Source organism: Carassius auratus, unplaced genomic scaffold (assembly GCF_003368295.1).
Source record: "Carassius auratus strain Wakin unplaced genomic scaffold, ASM336829v1 scaf_tig00023356, whole genome shotgun sequence".
Classification (NCBI taxonomy): domain Eukaryota; kingdom Metazoa; phylum Chordata; class Actinopteri; order Cypriniformes; family Cyprinidae; genus Carassius; species Carassius auratus.
Window position 1 is genome coordinate 183 of NW_020525261.1, and position 21675 is coordinate 21857.

Consider the following 21675-nt stretch of genomic DNA (forward strand, 5'->3'; position numbering starts at 1 on the left):
CTTTTCTTCCTCCATTCACTCGCAGCCTTGTTAAGTCCATCCTGACCCCTCTCTCTCTCCACTTCTCTTTCAGATTAAGGTCACTTGGACAGTAACATAGAATTAATGATTTAAACATTCATAAAGCCTCGGTTAAATTTAATTGAAATACACCTTTTCTCAAACTATTTTGAGTAAGTAGTACAAATCTGATTTACAGGACAGAATGAATTTAGCTTTGCATAAATGAATTGCTGGAATGATTACTGAATTACATTAAATTGCAAGGAGGAGATGCTTTACATTACAATGTGTTGTTTGCAGTTCTGGGAGGTGATCAGTGATGAACATGGGATCGACCCAACAGGAACCTACCATGGAGATAGTGACCTGCAGCTGGACAGAATCAGCGTCTACTATAATGAAGCTACAGGTACTTTGAGACACACATATAAGAAAAGATTGGAAAGATGTCCCTTTAAGAACAGTGAGCATATACTGCTAAATTGGAACACTAGAGATGCTTTTAGCACATACAGGATGATGATACATCAACTATTATTAAAGTCAACAAGAAATCAAAAGTTTGTATTATTTAATGGGATGCTGCAATGTTTATCATAAATTATTTATATATGAACATCATAAAAATAAAATTGCACTGTAATCTTTATTCAGAAACACTGCTTCCCCCTCCCCCACGACATCTCTTTATTTTTGTAAAATATGTTATCCTTTTAAAGTAATGGTTTTGAAAAAGTTGTCATTAATATATTATGTCAATAATACATAATAGACATTGAATGTTCCATGAAAATGTATGCATGTTGACTATTTAGTTATAGAACAGAATATAGTTATATTTAATAATTAATTAAATTATTAAATATTAACTCTGTGGATATTTTGGAACACCAGCAGCAACATTCCACTGAGGATGTTTTAGTTCAATAATAAAAAAAAAAACAATAGATTTGGCTCTACATATCTAAATACTGTATGGCTGTTATTAAGTCAACACTAAAGCATAACTATTAAAAAAATGTGTTGAGATGAGACTTGGTGACTAGAGGTCAAGAGAAAAGTGAAACATGCAGAGGACATCTTACCCATATTACTGTACTTTTTTTTTTCAAAGCCTTAAACCTGCATGCAGGTATTAAAATACCTTCTTTATATATTTAATTTCTTACATGTACTGAGTTGGTCTGCTTCTTTCCCTTGTCCCTGTCTCTCTCTCTCGTGGAGGAGGTAAATATGTGCCAAGAGCTATTCTAGTTGATCTGGAGCCTGGCACCATGGACTCTGTGCGTTCAGGACCCTTCGGACAGATCTTCAGACCTGACAACTTTGTATTTGGTGAGTGACCTAGAACATTCCTGCATCTCACTCAATCCTATTCCATTATCATTTATAGCACAATTGTTTATACACTTATTTATTTGCCAATTTGTAAAAAATTTTTTTTTTTGTCTGTGTGTTGTTGCCTCTGTGTACTGGAAGCTTATGTCACTAAAACAAATTCCTTGTATGCGTAAGCATACTTGGCAATAAAGCTCTTTCTGATTCTGATTCTTCTGACTTGCAAAAAAGGAATATGTAAAAAATACACAAAATATGTTAAACGTATCACATTATAGCTATAAATGCCTCATCTTGCACAGTCTGAAGTGTGTGCTTCCTCCTTGTGACCTTACAGGACAGAGCGGCGCTGGTAACAACTGGGCCAAGGGCCACTACACAGAAGGGGCGGAGCTTGTAGATTCTGTTCTGGATGTGGTCCGTAAGGAGTCTGAGAGCTGCGACTGCCTGCAGGGCTTCCAGCTCACTCACTCCCTGGGCGGTGGTACCGGGTCTGGAATGGGTACCCTGCTGATCAGCAAAATCCGTGAAGAGTACCCAGACCGCATCATGAACACCTTCAGCGTGGTGCCTTCCCCAAAAGTCTCTGACACCGTAGTGGAGCCTTACAATGCTACACTGTCTGTCCATCAGCTGGTGGAGAACACAGACGAAACCTACTGCATAGACAATGAAGCCTTATACGATATCTGCTTCCGCACCCTCAAGCTCACCACTCCCACATACGGCGACCTCAACCATCTGGTCTCGGCCACCATGAGTGGCGTCACCACCTGCCTGCGCTTCCCCGGCCAGCTAAATGCTGACCTCCGCAAATTAGCGGTTAACATGGTGCCCTTCCCCCGCCTGCACTTTTTCATGCCCGGTTTCGCCCCTCTAACCAGCCGAGGCAGCCAGCAATACCGCGCCCTCACCGTGCCTGAGCTCACACAGCAAGTGTTCGACGCCAAGAACATGATGGCGGCTTGCGATCCAAGACACGGACGCTACCTGACCGTCGCCGCCGTGTTCCGTGGCCGCATGTCTATGAAGGAAGTCGACGAGCAGATGCTGAACGTCCAGAACAAGAATAGCAGCTACTTCGTGGAGTGGATCCCTAACAACGTCAAAACTGCCGTCTGTGACATTCCGCCTAGAGGTCTCAAAATGGCAGTAACCTTCATCGGCAACAGCACTGCTATCCAAGAACTGTTCAAGCGTATCTCCGAGCAGTTCACAGCCATGTTTAGGCGCAAGGCTTTCCTCCACTGGTACACAGGAGAAGGGATGGACGAGATGGAGTTTACCGAGGCAGAGAGCAACATGAATGATCTGGTGTCTGAGTACCAACAGTACCAGGACGCCACCGCCGAGGAGGAGGGCGAGTTTGACGAAGAGGCTGAGGATGATGCTTAAGGAGGAAAGGTGTTTGGGGAGGTGGTAGTGTGTCCAAGTTTGAGTAACATGTAGCAAAACGTATATGGAACAATTTTAGTGTCTCAAACAAAATAGAAATTAGCAACTATGACAAACGGGGCCAAAATAACCAGAGGAAGGCAGAAAGAATGTTCTTAAAACACGGAATGGGTGGATACAGCGTTACGATTATAATCAATCACTTTTTGTGTATTTCTTACCGTTCTGATGGTCAGTTCCTCTCTGTAGAGAACAGGGAAGAATAAAGAGCAAATATCCAATGGAATAAAAGTTACAAATGGAAAATGTCCCACAAAAAACTCAAACAAAATGATTATTATAGTTTTAATGTTTGCCTTTTGTTATTATTGCACTAGAACGAGGAACTCTGTGAGATAATGGCACTTCACAATGTGACCTCAGCAGGTCTAATTGCAGTATTTATAGAAGGTTTAGAAAAGTTGTTGTGTGAAAGATGAAGGAAAAGAAAAGTACTGTAAGAAAGACAAGATTCAGAATAACAAGGGTAACTGAATCTTAACCTCGCTTGGGGCGCCAACCAACGTCTACAGGAGGATGAAGTATGATTAACGACATGGACAAAATGGGAAAGTATTTTAGATTTTGCAGATGGAAAGATGAAAGTTGAATGGATTTGAATGGATTGTTGGTGCGCAAAGTTTTAATTCATGGACTCTCATATATGTGTATATGTTCTCAGCCCCGTACTTTTAAGTGTTACTGCATACTCTTACACATACATACTTTAAATGTTTTTATGTTCCTTGATTGTCCTATGGAAAAAAAAACTGAGCCTCTGGGAAGAAAACCAAAATAAAAAATGAAAACAATGTTTCATTTTGAGTGTTTTGTTGCTTCATTACAGCATATACATAACTAAAGAAGCTCAGGGTCATACCCACAAAAAAGTCCACTTTAGGTTTGCCACTTTCAAAACTATGCCTTAATGAAAAGCATTTAACGCATAATATGGTAAAGAATATAATATAGTCATAAAGTGGAAGTACAATATACATGGGGGGGGGGGGGGTGTAATGGAAAACAAAGATTTAATTGTATTATAATCACCATTAACGTTAACTGTTTATATTATGTTACTGTCTACTTCTCACACATCAGGAAGCAGGTAAGTGAAGATAGGTTTATGGTTATAGTTATGGGATTTGGGCAGACGCTTTGTGACATACAAATAAAACGTTTTATTAATCCTGTCGGCATTAGTTGAGAATAGGTCTTCCCACGCTGCTTGATCCACGCCCGGCATTTCTCCCCTTGGGTTTTAGGTTTCGGGACCCCATCCACACACTTAGGGTACCAGGTATCAGATTTGCACAACGCTTCGGCATGTTTCCCCTCGCTCGAAAGTTTGCCAGACCTCCTGCACCTAGTTACGGTTGCTTAGCCACACGATTAGCTTGTGGGGGTTTTCGGGCGTGGCTTAGCGAAGGATCAATTCCTAAAGGTTAAAAAACACTTTCAAACACGCCTCCTCTGCAGAAAGAGCGGAAAATTTGGGGCAAAGCCCTACGCCCATCATATTTGATGTCTGTGCCTACGCCTGCTGTTTCTCAGATGACCAATCAATCCGCAGTGGACGCATTATCAGCCAATCAGTGCAGATTCAGTTTCTGATTGACAGCTTGACCAGCGAACCAGTAGTGTTGGTTTTAAGGGCGGGTTTTAGTGTTTAAGAAATGGTTTCCACGTTTTCTGCACGATAAGGTAGGCGCACATCTTGTATTTCCTTAATAAAATGAAGTAGATTGCGTACGATATATCAGTACAAACGTAAAAAAAATTTCCTTTGCATTTTGGTGGGAAGCATTATTTCTGATTAAGCTGTCAGTGTGGCAATGATTCGATTACGAGATGATTAGAAAGTCTTAGCAATGCCCTTATATCAGACAAAATGTGTTAAAGTAAACTTTGTCACACATGCATCACCATTCATCAGAGAATGTTGATGATACTATTGTATAATATGTTTCTTATGTGCATAGAGCTAAAAACTTATCTTATTTATCTTGTATTCACGATAACCTTATTTGTGTTGTAACAACACTTTTGATTCTTCAGCTAGAGAGGAGGATGGATGCCACTCAGCAGATTGACGATCCCTTCTCTGAAGAAGAAGAAGAACAGGAAGAGGAGGAGAAGGAAGGACCAGAAAGAGAACAGCTAGCAACATTAAAGGTGTTCAAAAACAACCACATACCAGAGGCAGGTGAGTGTTCCTTGTATATGAACTAATATTTAAAACTAATATTACTTGTGTGTTATTGAAATCATGACATTTTTTCTCTTTTTCTCTCTACAGAATTCCCTCTCTACATCGGAGAGAATGTCATCGGTCGTAATCCTGCTCTCTGTTCTGTTCTGCTTCCGGCCCAATCTGTATCCAGTCGGCATGCTGTCCTCTCCATCTCAGTGTTCTGCTCTAGGAAAGACCGTTTTGGTAACGGTGATGACATAGAAGCACTTTTATGGGACATGGGCAGTTTGAATGGAACCAGAAAAGGCAGATTCAAACTAACGCCTCAGGTACGATATGCTTTGACCGATGGAGAAAGTGTGGTGTTCGCTGATGTGCCATGTCAGTACATTGGCTTAAACATCTCAAAGAAAGATACATGCATAACTCCAGAAAATGGAGGAGTGTCCAAAAAGGAGAAAAATTCAAGTTCGGCACTATCAAGCAGTGACTCGGAGTCAGAGTTGAGTAAAGGCGTGCGGAAAAGGTTAAATGTGAAAGAGAGGAGCGTTCTGCCTCCTGTGCCTTTATGGAGCCCTGAGGATGAACAACCCAAAACGAGTTCACCACAGCCAGCTCACAAACATCCTGAGATCACCCTGGTGCCTGAATCTGAATCAGATGGAGAGAATGCCACGGATGAGAGGAAAGATTTTGGTAGGTAAATTGACAAAGAATATTACTGAATAGGTTTTAATAACAATATTTTCATGCTTGCTTTCTTTTTTCTTTATTACTATAGTTTCAGACTCGGCGTCGTCTTCTCATCTGTGTAGTTCCACTAATTCATCATTTCTGACCCCTGCAAAAAAGTCATTCCAGAGAGGTAAGTTAAATGCTTCATGAATGTTTTTTTAATGTTCCCTTCTAATTTTCCATGAGCTAGTCAAAATTGTATGTGTTATATAATGTTGAAGATTTACTACATAATACAACTGATATAACTCCATTGAAATTAGATTTTGTTTGAATATATGTCAAGGGATAGAACACCAAATGTGAAATTCTGTCATTGTTTACTCACCCTCAAACTTCTATGACTTAATTTTTTCTGTGAAACACAAAAGAAGATGTTTGTTTGTCAGTTGTTTTTGTCTATATTATAAAGGTCAATAATAAAAAAATGCCCATAAAATGTGATACTGATTGCCAAATTAATAGACAATCAGTTTTGTAATATTTTTATGCGGATCACTCCTAGTCCCCTAGGCCTATTTAAAATGTATAGCCATTATTAAAGGAAACGCTCAATGTGATAAAGCATAAATGGCTTAATGTTAGTATGAAAGTTCAAGGCATGCTTGCTGTTGCATGGCTAAAGGTGCAGTCACATTTACTATTGTTCAGTGAAATTACACTGGCAAAATCCAGTCATTTCAGTAGAAATGCATGCAATTGGAAATTTTGTGTTGGGGTGAAAGTTTTCACACAGATTTTGCATTTTGTTAAGTCGGTCACAGGAATTCACCATATAGACCCACAGAAAGCTGTGTGGTTTAAAGGTGACTTCTGTGTAAACTGTGTTTCATATATTGTTAAAACTATTAACTGTACACCTTTTTGCCCATGTGTGATCCCACCTTAATGCTATAAACTGTGCAATACATTTATGGATCTCAATATATTGTCTCCCAATAAATCAGCTTCACCATTTTTTTTTTTCTTATCAGTGAGGATGAAAGTTCTATCACTCCATCTTCAGCCTCCATAGACCGGTTCAGACTGCAAAACCCAGATGAGCCCAGTTCAAATTCATTTAAGCCTGGCCCTCTTGTCCTAAATCTGGACTGTGACGTTAATTTGGAAGAAAACGACATGGAGAAAATCAAGCCTGAACCAGAGGCTCACCCTGACTTAGCTCCTAAGGTGGAACCAGTATCTTCAGCTGAATTTCATATGGACAGTGATATTGATGTTGAGGAAGAGGAACTTGAGGGAAGTAAGACTGAACCAGAGGCTCAAGAAGCAGTAACTCTAGAGAAATCTGTATCTTCAGTTGGGCTTCATATGGACAGTGATACTGATGTTGAGGAAGATGAGGAAAAGAAAAGCAAGATTGAACCACAGGTTAACACTGAAGAAGCTCCAAATGTAAAGTCAGATCTTCATATGGACAGCAATACTGATGTTGAGGAGAATAAGGCTTATGTAACGGAAAACGTCTCCAAAAAGGAAGCAGTTACTGAAAGTCCTCCATCAGCACCACAATATACAGACTTCCACTTGGACAGTGACACTGATGTTGAAGACGATAATCCCATGAAGGTTTCCATTGCAACAGAGGTTTTACATCCTGTTGGAGAGGGAAGTGATGTCAGACCTACATCAACTCCAGCGACAGAGTTGCACATGGACCGTGACACAGATGTAGATGAAGAGAATGAGGACAAAGAAAAGGTGAAGGCAAAAGACCTTCTGTCTAACAGTGAAACTGATGATGAGGATCCTTTTAAACCTTTACCAGACAAAGCTGTGAAGCCTGCATGGAGTCCGAAATTTTCTGTAGAGCAATCAGAAAAGAGAACCCATACAATACAAGACCATTATTCTCATGCAAAGACTAATCTTGAGGAACCGACCCAAGCTTTTGGCCATTTAGACGAAGACTGGGACTTGCTTCCCACACAAGCATATGGTAACCATCCCACTCACTTTCTTCTGAATCTCATTATTTTTTAATTATAAAATTCATTCATGTAGTCAATACAGTACATTAAATTCCTAAAACTTTTTATTTTCCCTATGACAGGGGTTTTCAGGCCTGGTTGCCAGAGGATGTTAGAGGGGCATAATACGTAGAAAAAAAAAAAAAAAAAAAAAGGTTACAGTGTAAACAACATATGTTGATTTAAGTATGAAAATTTTTTTTTTTTTTTTGTCCAGTAGTACTTCATATGTCCAATTTTACATATTTGTTCCTAAGACTTAAAACAATTATAAAAATGATCTTGCAATTATAGACTTCAAATATCTGCTTTTACATCCTCCATATAGTTGCCTTGTTGACTTACATAGTAGCTGTTTCACTGTAGATTCATATTCATTTTCTGGCAATCAATATTATGCCACAAATGCTGTGCGCTGAGTTTCATGTATACTGAACCCATAAAACTCCTTTAAACTAAAATTGTAGGTATTGTGGTGTATGTCACATTTAGGAACTGCTGGAGCCAGTGCTAGGCTCAAGCCAAAACAGCTTGATCTTGAGGCTACACAAGCATATGGAACAGAGACAGACATGGAGGAAGAGCAGGAGCCTCTCGACCATACCCAACCATACTCCAACCTCTCAACTGCTGAAACTCAACTCATACATGTAGCAAAGCCTGATGACGAGGAGGAGGAAGATATAGACACCGAAAATGACTCTCACCTTTCCACATCTGACACTTTGATCATAGCCAGCACCCCAAAAAGAGAGGAGCAGACGCAGCAATTTTCTCTCTTCACAGCCCAAACACAACTTATCTGGGAGGCAGAAGACAGAGAGGTTTATCAGAGTGAGCCCACCCAGCTCATGACCGACACCATCGATGAAACGCAGGAGAGTGAGGAGATCATGAAGCAAGGTAAGAGAACCCGTGGTGGAGGAACGGCACACAAAGGTAAAAACACCAGCTCTTCTCTTATAATTGCTGAAACTCAGCCCATGTGTGAGGAAGAAGAGGCAACAAATGCAGATCTGAATGGGGATGGCTTTCAGAAACCGAGTACAAGACAGCATTCTGAGAAATATGATTCTGCATATCTTGCTGAAACCAACTTCAGCTCCCGTCTCACTATTGCTGAAACGCAACCAATGTGTGATGATGGAGAAGCACCAGATCAGGACAATATGGTGAGCAGTACTCGTATGGAAATCGCTGAAACACAGCCAATGTTTGAGGTAGATGAAGCACCAGAGGATGATCAGAACAATGAGGTCAACAGAAGACAAAGCGAAGGTGAGTCCATACCTCATATTGAAAAAGCCTCTGCCTCCAGTCGTGACATCCCTGAAACACAGTCTGTTGGTGAAGATGATGAGGGGCAAGAGAAAGAGCTCAGCAGCAAGACGTCTAGCAGAAGATCACGCAGGTGTAGACCAAAGAAAAAGAAGGAAGTCTCACAACCTGCTGAGGATGTTCCCGATCACACTATAACAGAAACGCAACCAATGTATGAGGAAAAACTAATTGAGGATCTGAAAAGTGAGCTCCGTTCACTGAGTAAAAGACAACAACCACATGAATTGAAATCACCAGAACTTTCTGAAACTGACTTCAAAGCATGTGTCACTGTTGCTGAAACACAACCTATGTGTGAAGAAGAGGCAGCTAGTGAAGATCGGAATCATGCACTTGGCACCAGGCAGATAGATGAAGACCGATCCACAGAACTCCCAATACCCTCGAGCTCCCATGTCAGTATATCTGAAATACAGCCTATGCATGAGGAAGATGATGGACAGGAAAAAGACCTCAGCAAGAAGATGACAAGCATAAGTTCACGCAGGGGAAGACCAAAGAAAGACAAAAAGGTAACACAAACTGCTGAGGGTGCTATTCATCAGAATATCACAGAAACCCAACCACTTCCTGAAGAAGTAATTGAAAAGGATGAAACTCTGAACAGCGGAGTGAAATCCAGGAGATCCTGCAGAGGAAGGCCGATAAAAAAGGACAGCATTCCACAACCTGCTGAAGCTGCTGTTAGCTCCCTTTCCATTAACACAGAAACTCAGCCTGTTCATGAGGACAGAACTGAAAGGGATGAAGATCTGAGTGGTATCAGATCCAAAAGACCCCGCAGAGGAAGACAAAAAGATGAAGATGAACCTGCACAGTCTGCTGAACCTAACTCTGATCTCAGTGTTGTTGGAACACAGCCCATGGTTGAGGAGAATGCTCAAGAAGAACCTAGTGGCAGAAGACAGAGGAAAGACAAGGCAGAGGTGCAGAACGATCACACACAAGAAAAACTTATTGGCAGAAGTAGCAGAAGACAGAGGAAAGACAAGACAGAGGTGGAGGTGGAGAGTGAGACAACTGCATCTAGTAAAGCCCAAGGTAAAACTATAAAAGGGCTGGAAGGAAAAAGAAAGAGGGGGAAAGCATTGTCTGAGGATGAGGAAGAAAGTGAAGTGGACAAAAACACAAGGAGAGGAACCAGACGGACAGGCATAAAACTGAAGTGTAATGAAAAGGAAGAAGAGGAAAGATTGGTGGAGAGGGATGCCCAAGAAGTGAGAGAGAAGATGGATAAAGAGCTCCAAGAACGACAAAAGACAGAAAGGGAAGAAAATGAAAGACTGGAGTGTGAGAGAAAGAAACGAGAAGAATGTGAACAAAGGGAGCGGGCTGAAACTGAAATGAGACAAAAACTAGAACGAGAGCAGAAGGAATTAGAGGAAAAAGAAACACTGAAAAGGGAAGAAGAGGAAAAAGTGAAAAAAGAAATTGAGAGAATTCAGAGGGAAAAATATATTTTAGAAAAAGAAGATAAAGAGAGGTTGGGGAGGGAGAAGAGAGAACTAGAAGAGCAAAGACGAAAAGAAGAAGAGGAAAGAATTCAAAAGGAGAAGGAACAAATAGAGAGGGAAAGATTAGAGGCAGAAAGAGAAAGACGTGAAAATGAGGGACTTCAGATGAGAGCAAGAGAACAAAAAAAGACAAAGGATAGATACCATCAGAAAGAACAGAAGAATGATCGACTGGATGCGGCAGAACCAGAAGCTCCTCTAGTTCCTCCGGCCAGACAAACACGCCGCTGCTCAAGCTCTTCTATGAACTCTGATCAGTCTGCATCCTCACAATGGGAGGCGTCCAGTCAGAGGGGACGAGGGCGGGGCAGGGGGCGAGGCCGAGGGAAGCAGACAACTGATGAGCAACCCGTTAGTGTTAGACAGTCTGGCAGGAGAGGACCAGCTAGTGCAGTTGAAGACACAGAGCAGAACTCCAGTTTAACAACCCGTTCCCGTTCCCGCTCCAGTTCTAGAAGTTCTGAAAGATCTGCTCATAGTATCGGACCTTCGAATCAAGGGACCAGAGGAAGAGGCAGAGGCAGGAAGAGTACGAAACTACCGGAACCAGAAGTTGTTCCCCAACCTAAAACTTCTGGAAAAGGCAGGGGAAGAGGAGGAAGGCATTCTGGTGCGCAGAATGTAAATGTTGGAATGGACAATGAGCATGAACAAGATGTTCAGGTGGTGGAAGACAGCACTGCTGTGTCCCAAACCAACAGCAGAGGTCGTAAGAGAGCAGCAAACAATAGCGTATCCCCAGAAGAGGCTCCTTCACCCACACCCAAGACTTCAAGGCGCTCTGTATCTATTCGGGCACACAAGGTCACACACACCCTCAAATACAGACATTTACTCACAGGTTATATCACTGTGTGGATAACACCGATCTGTCATCTTCTATTTTAGGTGTTATTCACTGGGGTGACAGATCAGGACGGAGAAAGAGTCGTCTCCCGATTAGGTGGAAGTCTGGCTAGTGGAGTGAACGACATGACTCACCTGGTGACTGATAAAGCGAGGCGTACTGTTAAGTTTTTGTGTGCTGTTGCCAGAGGGGTGCCAATTGTGACTCCTGATTGGCTAAAAAAGGTGAGGGAGTGCATAGGAATGTTCCTGGTTCAAGCCAAACCTAAATTCCAGAATCCATATCTGACTTTATTCCTATAATATACTTGTTTGTCCAATAATGAATGTCAAGTGTGTTCTTTATTAAACTAATTTTTTTTAAGTGAAATGAATTTTATTATAATATAAATATTATAGCTCTGGGAATGGTTTCTAGCAATATTGCTAATTTGTTTATATATGTATATGTTGGAGAAACTGTTTAAGGGTTTCTATCTGTGGAAATAGTGCAAAATAGAGATTTATTTTTAAATAAATTAAGCATGAAAACATCCTCTCATTGCAACATTTCTCTCTCAGTGTGGAAAAGCTGGCCATTTCCTTTCTACTGATGAATATATATTGAAAGATGTCGAGCAGGAGAAAAAGTTTAGTTTCTGCCTACTGAAGTCAATGCACACTGCTCAAACTCAACCTCTTTTAAAGGTATTAGTCCCTCACAAGTTCATTATTGCATCAAGCCCAAATGTACTATCCACATCATGCATTTTCTCCCCTAATTTTGCTTTTGTAGGGTTATGAGATTCACGTAACCCCTTCTGTAATGCCAGAACCATCTCAAATGAAAGAAATTATCACCTGCTGTGGAGCACGCTTCCTCCCCAAAATGCCGTCTGCTCACAAGGTACCCAGAACCAATGCATATATTCTCCTATTTTAATGCACATATTACATATTCTCATATTTTATTGTGATTTCTCCCTCTGTCTATTAAGGAGCACACTGTGGTGGTCTCATGTGAGCAGGACAGGGTGCTTTGTGATAAGGCAGTGAGTATGTCATTGCCCGTGGTCAGCACAGAGTTCCTATTGACTGGCATTCTGCAGCAGAGAGTTGACCTGCAGGCCTATTCTCTCACTTCCTCTCTCAACACCTCCAATCAGCCTACAGCCCCCAAGACTGCTGCCAGGGGACCTAGGAAGTAATGACAATGACATAGGAAAGGACTTATGTGTAATACATTTCCGCCAGTCTATGACAGAATCTAATACATGTATGTTTAAGATCAGATTGCTTAAGATGAATATGTGACGCTTATTTCAGTTTTATGAAAACAGTAAAGAGTTAGATGAGATGCTGCTGCACTTGTAACCACACATCCACTGATTCCTGTGAATATGAGGGCTGGAGAGAGTGTGAGGTGGATGTCAATGAATGATGAGTGTTAGTGAAAGGAGAATGAGCTCCTCTCATTTTTTACGCATTACTTCAATAAACTCTATCAGAGCCTAAAATTAAGCAATATTTTGTGTTTTTGCCCTTTGATGTTCAAAAAACGGCATAAATAGAAAACAAAAATGCATATAAAAACGACAAAAAAGTCTAGTGCACGTTTGTATTCAGGACGTTGGTCTCAGTGCTGAATCGATCTGAAGAACACCTTAAAGACCTTCACGTCGGTTCTGCAAAGGTTGGCTGAGTGAGTTCGGATCCACTGACACGCCCATAAGGGCTTGAGGCGCCGGGCTTTACCGACCGCACTTGAGACGCTGCAAGATACCGGACGGATTCCTAAGGTGCATCTTAGTCCTTAAGTGATTTTTGAGGTAGAAAGGAACGAAAAACGTACATTTCAGTCTATTATAGATAATCAGCTGAGGAGGATTTTGCAGGTGAGCGGAGAACACGGTAAGGTTGAATGTCAATTTTGCGGCAGAGATATTATAAATGGCAGGGGCGATTCTAGGATTTTTTCAACTGGGGGGCACAAGAGGGGCCACAATTAATACAGAGGGGCCAATCTTGTGTTGTTTGAACTGTATATCCAAATCATTTCAAGAGTTCAGTAACCTTTAAAATCAGTAATAAACAGTGATACCCTATTATATTTTAATAGCAGGTATTCACTGCTCTAAATTAAAAAAAAAATCAAATACAATTTGTATTAACTTTTCACTTTACAAAAGTGAAAGAAAAACTGTAATAAATAAAATAATCCAATGTAGGAATAGTGTACAACTCACAAATAATAATAATATAATTTATTTATAATAGCCTTATATAATATATATATAATAGCCTTATTTATATAAATGCAGAATAACATTAATAATTCATAGAAATAAATACACAATTAATTAATTAATATAACTAATATAAATTTAATATAATTTCATTATATGTTTTTGTTTATTATCCACATCCCATTCAATTTGCATAGCAGCAGTTGCAGTAAATTTGCATTGATGAATAAACAAAATCAACTTATGTCAAGGCTAATTAATCTTGAGCATATTGATTTAAAAATATCATATATCCATACTTTGTTGGAAAGCTACTTGTTCAAAAAGGTAGCTTTAATTTAACATGTAAAATATGTGGATCCTATAAAACAGTTTAGAATAGCTTAATTAGTCCAGTGTTATTTTAGTATTAGTTATTTATTTTGCTATTTAATCATGCATTAAATAATTATGTATGATTTTTTTGAGAATGTTTCTGGGTGTCATCAAATGACGTTTTGTCAATAACTTCTGTGAAGGGAGGGAGAGAGAGCTAGAGAGAGAGCTTTCCATGGTGCAGGCAGCAATCGCGGAGCACCATGGTGATTTAGAACGGCAACTGAATTTATTAGGAATCTACAGACGCAAATAGACTAAAGGTGTAGAAAAATAAAGACCTATATGTGTATTTTGGACTTTTTTTCACCACAAGTCTGAAAGAAGACATTTTACTGAAGACAAACAGCCCCAAATCTCAAAATTGACCAGTAAAAAAAACGATGTTTTTGCATGTGTCTCACCCATTATAGACCCATATAGAAAAAAAGTCTCAAGTGTGGAGCGTTAGATAAAAATTACACGATTTGTTTTGTCACCTCACTTGAATGAAAAAAGTCGCTAATCGACTGCATGATTCAATAATGACTTTATTAGAATTGCTATTATAGTTTTTTTTTTAAAAACCATTGCTTTAAATTGCGTTGTTGCCTATATCGGAGCGTTCGGCCGAAAAAAAAAGTAAATCGTAACGCAGTAAACCCCTTTTACATTCAGCATCAGAGGAGCATAGTAAATATAATGATTAGCATCTTGGTCTGCTCTAGGAGATAACATCGTCATCGAACCTGGTCTGTCTAACACCGAAAGACGTTAACGTTAGTACCAAACACTTCTTGCACTGCAACAACTCGCTAATTGAAAAACATAAGCTATTTAAAATAGGTGCTTTTTTTTTCGTTGGAAAAGAGCAGCTCGCTATTCTTGGTCCTCGTTGAGAAGCATCGCGACGCAATCATGAGTTATTTACTAAACTGAAAGATTATAATTTGAATTTGTGAGTGACAGACAAGTAGAAGGGTGGGGGCACACTGGGGGGCCAATCAGTTTTCAGGAGGGGCCAGTGCCCCCATGGCCCCTCCCCTGGCTACGCCACTGATAAATGGGCAACTATGGCTTTGGCTCGCAGGAATTGAAGGGTTAAATTCTGCAGTTTCTGCTTCGTCTGGTACTTTTCCGATTGGATAAAGTTGCTGTTTGAACGCGACTAAAATAAGGTGTAATATGCTTATTTAGTGATGTAGACGAGCATTTAGGCTGGATGAAGAATAGATTTGCGCTCTTTTCTGCATAAGAAATGTTACCGAGATTAAATGACAAGAAAATTAAGGCGTGAAGAGCAAATATAATCAATGTTTATAGCTATAAGCTATAAATGTAATAATAACATTAATAATTTATATTTTTATTATTATTCTCAGGGAATTTATAGCTAATTTTGCCGGTGCTGCGGCTCAATTGGCGTATGAATTTGTCGTCCGTGCACCATAATAACCCATACATCTGTAGGCGATCTTTCTCAGCTTGTGACCGAGAGAAAATTTGTTTGACTGGCAAATAGTTTTATGATTGGGAGGAGAACAGATCATAACAGAAGCTTTGCGTCAGAAATCGAGGGGAGATGTGAGCGCGCGTAAGTCAAAGCTGCCGCCGCCCCGGCCGCTCATAACACATACGGACTGTGTCTCAAATCCCATCCAGATGCTTATCTACGCCATTTTCTCAACCGCAATGAAGCCCAGATAAGGTGCCTAGGTAGTCAGCTCACCAGGTTGTGAGGCATAGCCATGATCTCATCGCCTTTCATACATCAGACCCTTTTAACTACAGTAGCCTGTCGCCTTGAATTGATCTAATTCAAGGCTTTTAAATAGATTATGATCCAGGAGATAGAAATAAATCTGCATGATCTGGAAGTAATTTCTCTTTGGAGAAGACCTACTTCTAACATCAATTGCCACATATGAGTTTGCTACAGCACCTTTGCAAATATTGTGGTTGATTTCCCAGAGCTCCTATTCATCTTATTTTATTTCCCTGGTTTACACAGCCTGCTTATAGCATCATTTACCAATTTGTAATATTGCAGTTCATATATTTGCAGCAGGTTGTGTGGAGCTCCTATTCATCATTTGTATTGCATTTAGGAGAAGAGCATGTTATAGACTACAGTATGTTGCCCATGTTTAATGTATGCTGTGTCTTATAGGAGAGGAACTGTGGTTGCTGTAGGAGGTGTCATTCTAAGGGAAAGAGGAGTGAAAGCATGGACCAGATGGCACTTTGGCCATATGAAACTAATACTGACGCATTTACACATCAGCACATGTGTCTTATTGTCTAGAGAGATATAGGCACTATACTGTATACGTTCATTTGCTGTGTTTGTTTATTTATTTATTTTTTGGCAATAAAATGCTCATATGCAATAGCTAATTGTCCTGGAAGAAATCTGTTATGAAATCACTGAATGACCTAAATGCACGTCTGCTGTTCTGGATGCTTTTCTTGCTGTCTAATATGTGTGGCCTGGCAAAGGTTTTCTTAGGATTCTCATTGCAAGTGCCGGCTTCTTTCAGACTTTGAATTAATGTGTTTATCCTGATATTTCCACAATACAGATTACCATATATCATACCTATATTATCCTATCTATAATAAGATGTAAAATAATTATGATTTATGTATTATGATAAGTGTACGTTTAGCATTTATTATATTTGTGCTTCAAAAAACATTTTTTATATTGTCACAGAAAATCTTGAAATAGCTGGGTATTTCTCATCTCCATGTCAGTAAAAGTAATGGGAATCAATAAAATCTTTGACATGTCTGTAGTGAATATATTTTATGTTTTACTCAAATGTATAATAAGCATTATTAGTAGTATTTAGAATAGGAATCTGTTCATTCTAAAATACCTGACATACATACATATATATATATATATATATATATATATATATATATATATATATATATATATATTCCTTTTTTTCTTTTTTGTTATGAATTGTTATGAGAAGGCCCATATGAAATCTGCTCTAAAAAAGGAAAGTTCTGCATAATTGAAATGTCATCCAGTTTTAAACATCAGAGAGAGTTTTTGAAGAACAAACCGTGTTAATGGATAGATTCAGTCAGATTTCATTTTCTCTCACATTTTTAATAATCTTCAGTCATTAAATATTCTTCTGATAATTAAGATATTGATCCACGATGTAATATGCTTCCCATTCCATTTATACCAGTGGCCTCAAACTTACAGTATTGTTCAAAATAATAGCAGTACAATGTGACTAACCAGAATAATCAAGGTTTTTAGTATATTTTTTATTGCTACGTGGCAAACAAGTTACCAGTAGGTTCAGTAGATTGCCAGAAAACAAACAAGACCCAGCATTCATGATATGCACGCTCTTAAGGCTGTGCAATTGGGCAATTAGTTGAAAGGGGTGTGTTCAAAAAAATAGCAGTGTCTACCTTTGACTGTACAAACTCAAAACTATTTTGTACAAACATTTTTTTTTTCTGGGATTTAGCAATCCTGTGAATCACTAAAATAATATTTAGTTGTATGACCACAGTTTTTTAAAACTGCTTGACATCTGTGTGGCATGGAGTCAACCAACTTGTGGCACCTCTCAGCTGTTATTCCACTCCATGATTCTTTAACAACATTCCACAATTCATTCACATTTCTTGGTTTTGCTTCAGAAACAGCATTTTTGATATCACCCCACAAGTTCTCAATTGGATTAAGGTCTGGAGATTGGGCTGGCCACTCCATAACATTAATTTTGTTGGTTTGGAACCAAGACTTTGCCCGTTTACTAGTGTGTTTTGGGTCATTGTCTTGTTGAAACAACCATTTCAAGGGCATGTCCTCTTCAGCATAGGGCAACATGACCTCTTCAAGTATTTTAACATATGCAAACTGATCCATGATCCCTGGTATGCGATAAATAGGCCCAACACCATAGTAGGAGAAACATGCCCATATCATGATGCTTGCACCTCCATGCTTCACTGTCTTCACTGTGTACTGTGACTTGAATTCAGAGTTTGGGGGTCGTCTCACAAACTGCCTGTGGCCCTTGGACCCAAAAAGAACAATTTTACTCTCATCAGTCCACAAAATGTTCCTCCATTTCTCTTTAGGCCAGTTGATGTGTTCTTTGGCAAATTGTAACCTCTTCTGCACATGCCTTTTTTTTAACAGAGGGACTTTGCGGGGGATTCTTGAAAATAGATTAGCTTCACACAGACGTCTTCTAACTGTCACAGTACTTACAGGTAACTCCAGACTGTCTTTGATCATCCTGGAGGTGATCATTGGCTGAGCCTTTGCCATTCTGGTTATTCTTCTATCCATTTTGATGGTTGTCTTCCGTTTTCTTCCACGTCTCTCTGGTTTTGCTCTCCATTTTAAGGCATTGGAGATCATTTTAGCTGAACAGCCTATCATTTTTTGCACTTCTTTATAGGTTTTCCCCTCTCTAATCAACTTTTTAATCAAAGTACGCTGTTCTTCTGAACAATGTCTTGAACGACCCATTTTCCTCAGCTTTCAAATGCATGTTCAACAAGTGTTGGCTTCATCCTTAAATAGGGGCCACCTGATTCACACCTGTTTCTTCACAAAATTGATGACCTCAGTGATTGAATGCCACACTGCTATTTTTTTGAACACACCCCTTTCAACTAATTCAACTAATTGCCCAATTGCACAGCCTTAAGAGCGTGCATATCATGAATGCTGGGTCTCATTTGTTTTCTGAGAATCTACTGAACCTACTGGTAACTTGTTTGCCACGTAGCAATAAAAAATATACTAAAAACCTTGATTATTCTGGTTAGTCACATTGTACTGCTATTATTTTGAACAATACTGTAATTCCTGGAGGGCAGTGGTGGACAGTAACGGAGTAGCTTTACTCCGGAGTCCGTAATGTAACGTAGAAGGTAATGGAGCCCTTTATACATTGTCGTGTATCTTTAGAAATAAATAATGGACAAACGGAGTCTTTAAACGCCTCAGATGTAAAGTTATTCGCTGTCAAAGTGACGACAAATTGAATGGGAGTCAATGGGAATGCTAACGCAAGTGAAGTTCTGCTAAAAGATGGCAGCCCCCACCCGACTTCAAGTTCCGGTCGAGTTCCTTGCTCCCCTGTCGAAATTTTGGACTAATTGGATTAAACATTAAAATAGCACAGATTAAATACAATAAATCATGCACGTTCAAATTCCCTGCTGCCATAATGTTAACAGTTTTATTAAAATGCTACCATCCATGTCCTATGGGACGTCTGTTTTTATATTGTTTATCAACAGTAACGTCATATATATGTATATTGTTTGGATTAACTAGACGAGCAGACAGACATGAATGTTTATTCATAACCATACTGAAAATAAGTAAATATTGTTAGCTAATGCTAACTCGCTAGCTAACAAGCTTGCTGGTGCTAAGTTGAGGTATTTTTTCAACCACATATATATATATATATAGAGAGAGAGAGAGAGAGAGAGAGAGAGAGAGAGATTACATCTGGGGAGAAAAGAAAGGATGTGATGTTCAGAACATAGTTACTACAGTAATTATCAAAGTAGGAAGAGATGCACCCCATTTGGCCAGGGGTGTTTTTAAACCACAGACAAGGTTTGAGAGACGGAAAAAATCATTATGAAAATATAATGATATTTTCCTTAAAATGTTATTCCTAACTTCAGGCCTTATTTTCATGTCATATATAACTGTGATGTTCTGTAAAACAACAAACTTTAAAATACTTCTTACTAGTGAAAATCAGATGATCAACATAGTCCATCAACAACACAAATATATCTTGACTCCATATAGTGGTTATTTTGGAAAAAATCCCAGGTATTTTGAGCAAAAGGATTATAAAAGATATGTGCTAATATAAAATTAAATTAAGTAGCCTATATAAAATTGCAAACATCTATCTTTCAGTACTTTTTTACTTAAGTACATAAAAATTGAGTACTTTTGTACTTTCACTTGAAAATGGAGTACTTTTACTCTTACTGGAGACATATTTTATCATATGTATCTGTACTTTTACTCAAGTAGCCTACTTGATTTGTGTACTTCGTCCACCACTGCTGGAGGGCCACAGCTCTGCAGAGTTTAGCTCCAACCAGCTCCAAATCACACCTGCTTGGAAGTTTCTAGTAATCCTGAAGACCTTGATTAGCTGAATCAGATGTGTTTGATTAGGGTTGGAGCAAAACTGTGCAGAGCTGTGGCCCTCCAGGAATTGAGTTTGAGACCAATGATTTATACAGACAGCACTGTACCTAAAAGTTTAATTATTTATAATGAAATTTATTTCTGAGATCTCTTAACTGGGAATCTCAACAATAAAATAACCGAAAGCAGATTGCTGCTTGTTATTTATTACAAACCCCTCTGAGATACTAGATCAATGTTGAATATAAGCTATGCATAAGACAAACCAATAAACCCGCAATTACTGACACATTCGAGTAGCTCTTTAAAGAAGCTCATTTGACAACAGAGCCCATGGCTGACACATCACAGAGCCCAGAGCTGACACATCACACATAAAAGCTGGAAAATAGTTGTAGACGTCTGTCTAACATTGACATAAAGTAGATTATTTGACAGTCACAGCTCCACATCCAGGGACTCAATAGATCTGTGTCCATTTGCCAATATACCTCTCATTTTTTATCAATTGTTTTCATTATTTTTATTCCTAGCTGGAATGTGAGAAAACTTCAGCAACACACCAATGAAACTTACAATGTTAGTGCTTATCACTGAAATCTTCTCTCCATGTGTAAATGTATTCAGAGCCGATATGCAGAATCTAAGACTGCTCGTCTTAACTGTGCTGTTTTACTCAGGTAAGAAAGAATTCTTGCTAATCCGTTCAATGGTTGATCTGTCTGTATTATTATTAACACGACACAAGTGTTGTTTTTTGTGCTGAAATGTTAATGTCAGTGACATGCTAATAACTATTGTAGATCTTTAATTACAGCCCTGATGCACTATGCATCATCTCTAAGTGTTGTAATGTTCTCACAAATGGCAAGGCAGTATTGAATGTACCCGCTTACAGGGACTGCTAGTTGTATAATGAATATTTGACTCAAAAAGACTAGGGTTATTAAAAGCGCCATCTCTAATGGGTGTATATTAGCCATACTGCATTTTCTGAAACAAAGTGGGTATTTTTTTTATAATTTGTATATTGGAATATCAATCAAAAAATTAGAGTTGAAACTTGTAGTAATATTTCCAAATACATAAAAACAGTAAATTACTTAATTTGCTTTGAAAAGTTCAGAATATGTGCACTTTAACTCATGCCAAATGACATTTGTTCTCTAAATATGTTCTTTAAATCTTTGAAATATTCTAATAAACTTTTAAAATGTCTTTCCCTATGAATTATCATAAATTAAACATGTCAGACATTATGAAATGGTGTGTTATGAACAGTGGACAATTTTCACTAATTGATTCATAAATTCCTTTGTATGATAACTAATTGTCCAATCCAAAAAAAAATGTATATAAATGTAATAATAATGAATATTAAACATTTGCATAAAAGTTGAGTACATTGTCACTTCCTGGATGATTTGACTAGTCGATGTCACATTATGGTGCTAATGAATGTGTTTGTTAATATAAACATTGGTGCTTTTCTTTTTGACTTTTTAGCATTCTCTGCAACTCTCAAAGGTAAAACAAACAC

General features: G+C 38.8%; 2 protein-coding genes and 1 pseudogene across 6 annotated transcripts in view; all 3 read left to right on the forward strand.

The window, feature by feature from the left end:
- The first annotated feature begins 273 nt into the window (after positions 1–273).
- On the forward strand, positions 274–2835 carry LOC113077855 (tubulin beta chain-like). 2 transcript variants are annotated; one of them, XM_026250120.1, is made up of 3 exons: positions 274–412; positions 1228–1338; positions 1679–2835. In XM_026250120.1, the coding sequence occupies exons 1-3, from the start codon at positions 274–276 to the stop codon at positions 2734–2736; spliced, it is 1308 nt and encodes a 435-aa protein (XP_026105905.1). In that variant the 3' UTR covers positions 2737–2835. The 2 variants fall into 2 exon arrangements, with proteins under 2 accessions (XP_026105905.1, XP_026105907.1); XM_026250122.1 differs by having other exon boundaries at positions 1231–1338.
- A 1507-nt stretch (positions 2836–4342) lies between these two features.
- Positions 4343–13031, forward strand: LOC113077854 (mediator of DNA damage checkpoint protein 1-like; annotated as a pseudogene).
- Positions 13032–13117: 86 nt separating this feature from the next.
- Positions 13118–21675, forward strand: part of LOC113077856 (uncharacterized) — a 33819-nt gene continuing 25261 nt past the window's right edge. Inside the window, exons 1-3 of one of the 4 annotated variants that reach the window (XM_026250126.1) lie at positions 13118–13153; positions 20763–20815; positions 21642–21662. In XM_026250126.1, coding sequence (XP_026105911.1) covers positions 20770–20815; positions 21642–21662 — 67 coding nt within the window. In that variant the 5' untranslated portion in view covers positions 13118–13153; positions 20763–20769. Of the gene's footprint in view, positions 13266–20163; positions 20816–21641; positions 21663–21675 lie in introns of those variants that run through there. The other 3 variants (XM_026250124.1, XM_026250125.1, XM_026250123.1) reach the window with 3 other exon arrangements.

What these genes read in the sequence shown, in the direction of transcription:
- LOC113077855 (XM_026250120.1), top strand. Translation starts at nt 274, where the DNA reads ATGCTTTACATTACAATGTGTTGTTTGCAGTTCTGGGAGGTGATCAGT. An exon ending in CTACTATAATGAAGCTACAG is followed by an intron (nt 413 to 1,227) that starts GTACTTTGAGAC and finishes TCTCTCGTGGAG; the next exon opens with GAGGTAAATATGTGCCAAGA. An exon ending in ACCTGACAACTTTGTATTTG is followed by an intron (nt 1,339 to 1,678) that starts GTGAGTGACCTA and finishes GTGACCTTACAG; the next exon opens with GACAGAGCGGCGCTGGTAAC.